Source organism: Xyrauchen texanus, chromosome 38, assembly GCF_025860055.1.
Source record: "Xyrauchen texanus isolate HMW12.3.18 chromosome 38, RBS_HiC_50CHRs, whole genome shotgun sequence".
NCBI lineage: Eukaryota > Metazoa > Chordata > Actinopteri > Cypriniformes > Catostomidae > Xyrauchen > Xyrauchen texanus.
In genome coordinates this window covers 35,419,848-35,429,847 of record NC_068313.1, presented here as the reverse complement: position 1 = coordinate 35,429,847, position 10,000 = coordinate 35,419,848, and the positions used below count along the sequence as shown (strand labels likewise).

The 10,000-nt window shown below is 40.9% G+C and overlaps 1 protein-coding gene across 3 annotated transcripts in view; it reads right to left on the bottom strand.

The window, feature by feature from the left end:
* Window positions 1–5,812, bottom strand: part of LOC127632137 (diacylglycerol kinase delta-like) — a 43,800-nt gene extending 37,988 nt beyond the window's left edge. For 2 of the 3 annotated variants that reach the window (XM_052110708.1, XM_052110710.1), the window contains exon 1: window positions 5,609–5,810. In XM_052110708.1, the coding sequence (XP_051966668.1) occupies window positions 5,609–5,731 (123 nt within the window). In that variant the 5' untranslated portion in view covers window positions 5,732–5,810. Of the gene's footprint in view, window positions 1–5,608 lie in introns of all 3 variants that reach the window. The other variant, XM_052110709.1, reaches the window with a different exon arrangement.
* Between the last annotated feature and the right edge of the window lie 4,188 nt (window positions 5,813–10,000).

The window sequence follows — 10,000 nt, the reverse complement described above, 5'->3', positions numbered from 1 at the left end:
CTGATCTCCTCCAGTAACACCAGCATCTGATCTGATCTCCTCCAGTAACACCAGCATCTGATCTGATCTCCCCAGTAACACCAGCATCTGATCTGATCTCCTCCAGTAACACCAGCATCTGATCTGATCTCCCCAGTAACCAGCATCTGATCTGATCTCCCCAGTAACACCAGCATCTGATCTGATCTCCCCAGTAACACCAGCATCTGATCTGATCTCCCCAGTAACACCAGCATCTGATCTGATCTCCTCCAGTAACACCAGCATCTGATCTGATCTCCTCCAGTAACACCAGCATCTGATCTGATCTCCTCCAGTAACACCAGCATCTGATCTGATCTCCCCAGTAACACCAGCATCTGATCTGATCTCCCCAGTAACACCAGCATCTGATCTGATCTCCCCAGTAACACCTGCATCTGATCTGATCTCCCCCAGTAACACCAGCATCTGATGTGATCTCCTCCAGTAACACCAGCATCTGATCTGATCTCCCCAGTAACACCAGCATCTGATCTGATCCCCCCCAGTAACACCAGCATCTGATCTGATCTCCTCCAGTAACACCAGCATCTGATCTGATCTCCCCAGTAACACCAGCATCTGATCTGATCCCCCCCAGTAACACCAGCATCTGATCTGATCTCCTCCAGTAACACCAGCATCTGATCTGATCTCCCCAGTAACCAGCATCTGATCTGATCTCCCCAGTAACCAGCATCTGATCTGATCTCCCCAGTAACACCAGCATCTGATCTGATCTCCCCCAGTAACACCAGCATCTGATCTGATCTCCTCCAGTAACACCAGCATCTGATCTGATCTCCCCAGTAACACCAGCATCTGATCTGATCTCCCCAGTAACACCAGCATCTGATCTGATCTCCCCAGTAACACCAGCATCTGATGTGATCTCCTCCAGTAACACCAGCATCTGATCTGATCTCCCCAGTAACACCAGCATCTGATGTGATCTCCCCAGTAACACCAGCATCTGATCTGATCTCCCCAGTAACACCAGCATCTGATCTGATCCCCCAGTAACACCAGCATCTGATCTGATCTCCTCCAGTAACACCAGCATCTGATCTGATCTCCCCAGTAACCAGCATCTGATCTGATCTCCCCAGTAACACCAGCATCTGATCTGATCTCCTCCAGTAACACCAGCATCTGATCTGATCTCCTCCAGTAACACCAGCATCTGATCTGATCTCCCCAGTAACCAGCATCTGATCTGATCTCCCCAGTAACCAGCATCTGATCTGATCTCCCCAGTAACACCAGCATCTGATCTGATCTCCCCAGTAACACCAGCATCTGATCTGATCTCCTCCAGTAACACCAGCATCTGATCTGATCTCCCCAGTAACACCAGCATCTGATCTGATCTCCCCAGTAACACCAGCATCTGATCTGATCTCCCCAGTAACACCAGCATCTGATGTGATCTCCTCCAGTAACACCAGCATCTGATCTGATCTCCCCAGTAACACCAGCATCTGATGTGATCTCCCCAGTAACACCAGCATCTGATCTGATCTCCCCAGTAACACCAGCATCTGATCTGATCCCCCCAGTAACACCAGCATCTGATCTGATCTCCTCCAGTAACACCAGCATCTGATCTGATCTCCCCAGTAACCAGCATCTGATCTGATCTCCCCAGTAACACCAGCATCTGATCTGATCTCCTCCAGTAACACCAGCATCTGATCTGATCTCCTCCAGTAACACCAGCATCTGATCTGATCTCCCCCAGTAACACCAGCATCTGATCTGATCTCCTCCATTAACACCAGCATCTGATCTGATCTCCCCCAGTAACACCAGCATCTGATCTGATCTCCTCCAGTAACACCAGCATCTGATCTGATCTCCCCAGTAACACCAGCATCTGATCTGATCTCCTCCAGTAACACCAGCATCTGATCTGATCTCCCCAGTAACCAGCATCTGATCTGATCTCCCCAGTAACACCAGCATCTGATCTGATCTCCCCAGTAACACCAGCATCTGATCTGATCTCCCCAGTAACACCAGCATCTGATCTGATCTCCTCCAGTAACACCAGCATCTGATCTGATCTCCCCCAGTAACACCAGCATCTGATCTGATCTCCTCCAGTAACACCAGCATCTGATTCTCCCCCAGTAACACCAGCATCTGATCTGATCTCCCCCAGTAACACCAGCATCTGATCTCCCCCAGTAACACCAGCATCTGATTCTCCCCCAGTAACACCAGCATCTGATCTGATCTCCCCCAGTAACACCAGCATCTGATCTCCCCCAGTAACACCAGCATCTGATCTCCTCCAGTAACACCAACATCTGATCTGATCTCCCGCAGTAACACCAGCATCTGATCTCCCCCAGTAACACCAGCATCTGATCTGATCTCCTCCAGTAACACCAGCATCTGATCTGATCTCCTCCAGTAACACCAGCATCTGATCTGATCTCCCCCAGTAACACCAGCATCTGATCTGATCTCCCCCAGTAACACCAGCATCTGATCTGATCTCCCCCAGTAACACCAGCATCATTAGATCACAGCTGCCAATGGAGGAATATTTGACTAGTTTGATTATTTTCACTCTTTGCTGAGATTTTATTGTCTGAAACGTGAGCTGAAAATCACCGTCACTGAAGCGCCCGCGGTCAACCGTGACCTTTCAACGGACGGACGCCTGCGGTTACTGTAGCGACCCATTAGAAGGACCCCTTTCATCTCAACTGTGTGATCAGACTCAAAGAGCCGGTGACCGATTTAACCTGTGACCCTCTGAGAATTCACCCTAGAGTTGCATTTAAATGAACAGAAAACACATTTACTCACAAACCCTTATGAAACACAAAAGGAAATAATAGGTAGTATGTTAGTGTCAGTCACCATTCACTTTTATTGCATCTTTTTTTCCATACAATAAAAGTGAATGGTGACTGAGGCTAACACACCGCTGACATCACAAGAGCAGCGCGTGTAAAGATGAACCACTTCTTAAGCGCTCTGATGTGCACGCCATAAAGTCTACAGAGACTTACGCCAAACTCCTGCATAAATATAAACAAGGTATAAACGTATTAATTTTATGAACGCAAAGCGCTCCAGTTTCACTTTATGGACATGTAATGGCAAATGTCTGCGGTCAGTTTGGGTTTAGTCACACATGTTAATAACAGGCAGTGAGACAGAGGAGATGCTCTTCCTTCATGAGAAATAAGCTTTGAGTTAATCAGAGAGCCTTAAAATAATGTGTGAAACTGAAGAAATTAAGGCAGAAATATTTTACTATAGCATAATATAATATAATAAAATAAAAGAATAATACAATAAAAAATATAATAATGATATAATTTAATATAAAAATAATAATAATAATATAATTTAATTTAATATTATAATAATAATAATATAATATAATATAATAATGATATAATTTAATATAAAAATAATAATAATAATAATAATAATATAATTTTATATAATAATATAATAAAATAATTTAATATAATAAAATATAATAATATAATATTATATAATATCATATAACATAATATAAGAAAATAATTTAATTTAATATAATAATAATAATATAATCTAATAAAATATAATACTAATAATAATAATATAATAAGAATTTAATAAAATTATAATGTAATAACATAATATGATAATATAATAAAATATAATAATAGAATTTAATATAATATAACATGACATAATATAATAATAATGTAATTTAATATAATATAATAAAATATAATATAATAATATAATTTAATATAATATAATATTATGTGATAATAATAATTTAATATAATAATAATACTAATAAAATTTAATATTATATAATAATAATAATAATAATAATAATATTATAATAAAATATAATAATAATATAATTTAATTTAATATAATATACTATAATATAATAATAATATTATAATATAATAGCTATACAGTTTGGCTGAGTTGCAAAAGAAAAAACATTGAAAAAGTCCAATGGATCAAAAGTAAATCAGACAAATAAGAGAGATATACTTAGTTATTTAGACATATTTTGAGAATTAAAATATTATATAAATTATTTTTAATTTTAGACTTTTATATTTGACTGTAATTCATCTGTTTATTAAGCCTGAATAGGAAATCACATTCCCTTATTTTAGTAAATGACCCAAGCTATATTACATAGTGAGTTTGTATGTAATTAATCATCATATTTGTGAAACACCTAAAACAGACAATTAATCATCATAGCCCTAAAACAGGTCATTCATCGTTTAACAACTAATTGTCAGCTAAATTTCACAATCATTTGTCCTGTAGGTTGGCGCTTTCAAAATATTGCTCTGTTTGTTTGAGCATCCCAACCAGGATATGAAGTAGCACCTGCCACCCAAATGCAGGTAATTCTGGCACAGGTTTAGTGGCGCTGTTCCGCACATGCACGCAGCACGAGCGTTCACACAAAAAGGAAACATCTCTCATCATGTCTTGCTTTCTTCTGCAGAACACAAATGCTTTTATGCTACATTTATGTGCTTTTTGGAGCTTCAAAGTTTTGCTCACAAGTTTTGTGACACCTACAGAGCTTATCGAAAGGTTATCGTTACATCACCTAAATGCAATTATTGCACAGCGTTCAGGAATACTCTTTTCTGATTGGTAAATGGCGCCATCTAGTGGCCTGATAACTTTTGGGTAACAACCGCACATCCGGGGATTATAGACGTATCAGACCGCTCATCAGGGTATTGGCAGTCATCTTTCCTACTTCTCGGATCACTGTGTGATCTCTACAAGTAAACGAATCAAATAATTTCAACTCAAATCAATGAATCATGTGCATTTATTTATTTATTTCGAAAGTAGTCTTGTAATAAATGCATGATGAGCAGTCAGACGGAACAGAACCCCGACGCAAACCGGAGGTTGATTTCAGCTGTTAAGCAATTTATATCTTATTGCAAAATAAAGGCCTCCGTAGTTACAGAGTTATGGTAGCAAATTGTACAATTATGATGCATTAATAAGGGATTTAGTTCAAGCAGAGTTTGAAGCTTTCAGAATTAGTATCTAGTGTAGGTTGATACAAAGTACCACTGTTTATCTGTAGGAACAGTAACTGTAATTACTATGTTATTATGGCACAAACTATCGTAACTACTTCTTGGACAATTCTTGTTGCAATGTAACAGTTGCAATTCCATTATTACTTTAACTATGTTGCATTTGGATCCTCAGATTCCGAACGAACTGTTACAATGAAACATTCGCAGCCTCGTTGAGCCTTCAGCGTTTACAATGTTGCATTCGATGTTCATTGATTCCAAACGAACCGTTTAAATGGAACGTTCGAATCCAAACAGTTACAATGTTGCATTGCAGCCAAACAGCCGGACGCACGCGCGCAGTGTCGCACGTCACAGACCCGCGCGGTACCGTTATGTTGTGCACGCGCTCGGCTCGGCGGCCGGTGTCGGTCGGTACCGGAGGGTCTGGACACGCAGGAAATGTCGCGGATGTCGGACGGGCCGCTGGTCAGACGCGCTTTTTTCTTTGCAAATAAAACCCACATGCACCTTTATTTTTGATTTACCTTGCTCCGGATCTGACCCGACGTGGAGACCTTCCGGATGAGTTTCTGCGGGGATCCGTGCTCCTGCTCCGGCTCACTGTCTGACGATTCGGCCTCCACAGCAGCCGCACCGACCGCCGCCATCCTGCGCTCCGCTGCAGGCCCCGGGATTCACACACACATACAGAGAGACGTGTTGCAGCGGGCACCGGGGGTCTCACAGCGCCGCCACACGGACAGGACTGAACACAACAACCGGGAGAGGGAGGTGGGGTCATTATCTGTTTTGTGTATTAATGCTTTGGCAATATTGTATATAAACATGCCAATAAAGCTCATTTGAATTTAATTGAATAGAGAGAGAGAGAGAGAGAGAGAGAGAGAGAGAGAGAGAGAGAGAGGGAAGAGTGGCACCCATCGGCCAGAGGAGATGTCCCCTTGAACAAAAATTACATTAATAAAGGTATTTAATACACTGAAGTTGTCACAGGGTGAAAAAAAATTGTATGTTCCTTGTGCCTTCCTAAACCTTTATCCTACACAAAAAAACATTTGTCCTCCACAATTTTTCTTTCTTTCATTCTTTGATAGTATGTTTATAAATATATTTATATATGCTCTCTCCATATATATATATATATATATATATATATATATATATATAGAGATATATATATATATATATATATATCACACGAGCAAGAGTGCGATACAGCCCTATATCAGCACTGCTGTGATTTGGCCGCAAGCCGAGTGCCGTAGGTATTCACAGCAGTGCTGATATAGGGCCATATAGCACGATTGAGAGTGTGATATTGCTTATATACAACAGTTCAACGAACAAGTACATGTGACTTTTTTTTTTTTAAACTGAGTACAGTCATAAAAGTGCATTTGTGCATGAAACTACTTTATCACACGACGGATCAGAATCTGCCGTTGCTGGATGATGCGTCCAAACCTCCGTTAGTAATTAAAAAAATGTCACTTTAGAAGTAGTATCAAGGCTTGTGCCGTTTCGAACAAGTTATTGGATAAACAATGATGCGTGTGTGTGTGTGTGTGTGTGCGTGAGAGAGAGAGAGAGATAGAGAGAGAGAGCGAGAGAGAGAGCGAGAGATGGAGTGTGTGCGATCACCTGTTGCCACTCCCAAGCAGAGATGCCGTCAGCTTTCTGAAGATCATCGTTCTCAGTGGATTAATAGCGTCCAAGTGGAGGTATTCCTCTCCATTTCGCGGTAGCCGGTGCACAACGTCTGCCATTCTAAACAGCACCCATTGTGTAATTAATCAGTCTGTTGTGCCTCTCAGCTGTGATGAGCCATAATGCTGAAGTTGTTTGTTTAAAGCTATTTTCTAGCCGTAGATTCACTTTACGTCACCAACTGGCTCATATTACACAAAAAATATATATCTTTCGCCACCACCTGCTGGCTAACATATGTAAAAACAAACACAAACAGTAGCTCTTAACACATCTGCACTGCTCTTACACTTTAGTTTAGAACGGCATAAACACAAGCAGAGTGACTGACACACACACACACACACACACACACACACACACACACAGTGAAGCTTCGAGTGCTGATGATGTCACACCATCAGTGCTCATGGAACATCTCTCGTCCAATCAGATTCAAGGACCGGAACTGACTGTGATATATATTTCAAATTAATTTAGTATTTCAAAAATTTAAACTCAGATTTTTAACATGTTTTGTCCCTTATCTCAAGAATCAGTGAATTCATTTTAAGGAGTGAAACGTTTTTAAATGGGGAAAAAAAAATGACAAAAGTATAAAATACACCCCTTGCTCCTTGAACCAGGGACAGATTACCGACCGGGCCAATGGGGCCAGTGCCCAGGGGTCCTGGGCTTTAAGACTGTGTTTGGTGATACCCTTCGTTTGAAAACCCTTTTGGGCATGAACAACGAACCCCCAACTCAACGTTTCAGTAGAGGGGGGGCCCTTGGAGATAATTGTCCCCAGGGCCTTTGCAAGTCATAATCAGTCCCTGCCTTGAACACACACGTGTGTAGACCCACAAGAGATATGGGGGTATTGTGGGGGCATTTAGGGCAGATTCATGTGGTTAAGTGTCATTAAAGAGACTGATGGAAAGCTGTGGACATAATAGGACAATAACACTCACAACAGCCCTAGAGGAGCCCTGTGGTGTGACATGACATTATAATCCATCTAAAACGCATTTTCTAATGTTTTATAATTTTATAATTACTCTGCATGCAGCTTTTAGGAGCTCATATTAATTGCGATACTACATGGAATATTTAGGACCATAAATGAACTATTGAAAGTCAATGGCTCTGTTTGTCCAGTTTCACATCTCCGTTACACACACTACTTCTCATTATATTCACTCTAAACAATGTACCTCGATAAGGAAGGAAACTGAGCAACCGTTAATGCTTACTGAGGGTAGAGTCACATGGGGTAACCTCCTCGTGGTGGTGATTAGTGGTTCTCTCTCAATGGGGTGTGTGGTGAGTTGTGTGTGGATCGTGGAGAGTAGCATGAGCCTCCACATGCTGTGAGTCTCCGCGGTGTCATGCACGACGGGTCACGTGATCAGATGCGCGGATTGACGGTCTCAGAAGCGGACACAACTGAGAAACTCCAAAGAGGTCTTCTGAAGCCATTGGTTCGCTGTCCTTTTCTGCATATCGCGGCGGCTCATTTTAGCTTATCGCGGCACATTTGGAGGCCAAACCACCGGCCTGCTCAGTTCTCCCGATACTATCCCTCTTTCTGTTCTATCCATCTATCTATCTATCTCTCTGCTGTTCTCTCTCTTTCTGTTCCATCCATCTCTCTTTCTGATCTATCTATCTATCTATCTATCTATCTCTGTTCTATCCATCTATCTTTGTTCTATCTATATCTCTTTCTGTTCTATCCATCTCTATCTGATCTATCTCTCTCTCTCTATCTATGTTCTATCTCTCCCTTTCTGTTCTCTATCTATCTTTCTGTTCTATTTATCTCTGTTCTATCTATCTATCTATCTTTCTCTCTCTTTCTATTCTGTCTCTGTTCTATCTATCTATCTTTCTGTTCTATCTATCTCTCTCTCTCTTTCTGATCTATCTATCTTTGTTCTATTTATCTATCTTTGTTCTATTTATCTATCTTTGTTCTATTTATCTCTGTTCTATCTATCTATCTCTCTTTCTGATCTATCTCTCTCTATTCTCTGTTCTATCTATCTCTCTCTCTCTTTCTGTCTATCTATCTTTCTCTTTCTGTTCTATCTATCTTTCTCTCTCTCTATTCTATCTTTCTGTTCTATTTATCTCTGTTCTAGCTATCTATCTCTCTTTCTGATCTATCTTTCTCTCTCTTTCTATTCTATGTATCTATCTATCTTTCTGTTCTATCTATCTCTCTCTCTTTCTGATCTATCTATCTTTGTTCTATTTATCTATCTTTGTTCTATTTATCTCTGTTCTATCTATCTATCTTTCTGATCTCTCTCTCTTTCTATTCTCTGTTCTATCTATCTCTCTCTCTCTCTTTCTGATCTGTCTATCTATCTTTCTCTTTCTGTTCTATCTATCTTTCTCTCTCTATTCTATCTCTGTTCTATCTATCTCTCCCTCTCTTTCTGATCTGTCTATCTTTCTGTTCTATCCATCTATCTGTCTCTCTGTTCTATCTCTTTGTGATCTATCCATCTCTCTCTCTCTGTTCTATCTCTCTCTGTTCTCTCCATCTCTTCTATCCATCTAATGCCTTCACCTGTAATTACTAACATACTGGTGATATTTATCAACTTACTCCAGTTTAGGGAATAATTACAGTTTACATTGCATTGTGGTAATGGTGACTCCTAATATCTCATCTGTCCACAGGATGTCAGGAGTGTTTTGGGGGAGCTTGTTTGCTCGTCTCTTGGCCAGTGTGCTTCCGTTCTTGAGATTTGTGGGATATTACCCAATGAGAGCCTGATTGGTCCTATTGTCAGTACATACTGGATACTCCGGTTCCACCCACAGGAGATCAGATACCGTGGTACTGCTCCGTACAAAAAGGTCCGAAAGGAGACAAAGGTGTCCGCGGACGTCCAGGTACAAACACACACAGCGTTAAACTCCAAAGTACGCTCACACAAATGCTCCATTTGTTTACTATCGTTGAGCGTTTTACAAATCGACTTTGTTACTTACAGGAAGTACTGGTAGTCCAGGTCCGAGAGGCCTCACTGGGCCTCTTGGCCGTCTGAGGTTCACAGGACGTCCCGGCTTGATGGGTGAGGCTCAATGACAAGACACATACCATGCAGTTTATTAATAACATTATGCCACAAACGCACACAAGGGTGAAATAGGTCCCATTGGACGCCTTGGTCCGAAGGGAGACCGTGGGTTCAAAGGTCAGTACTAACACT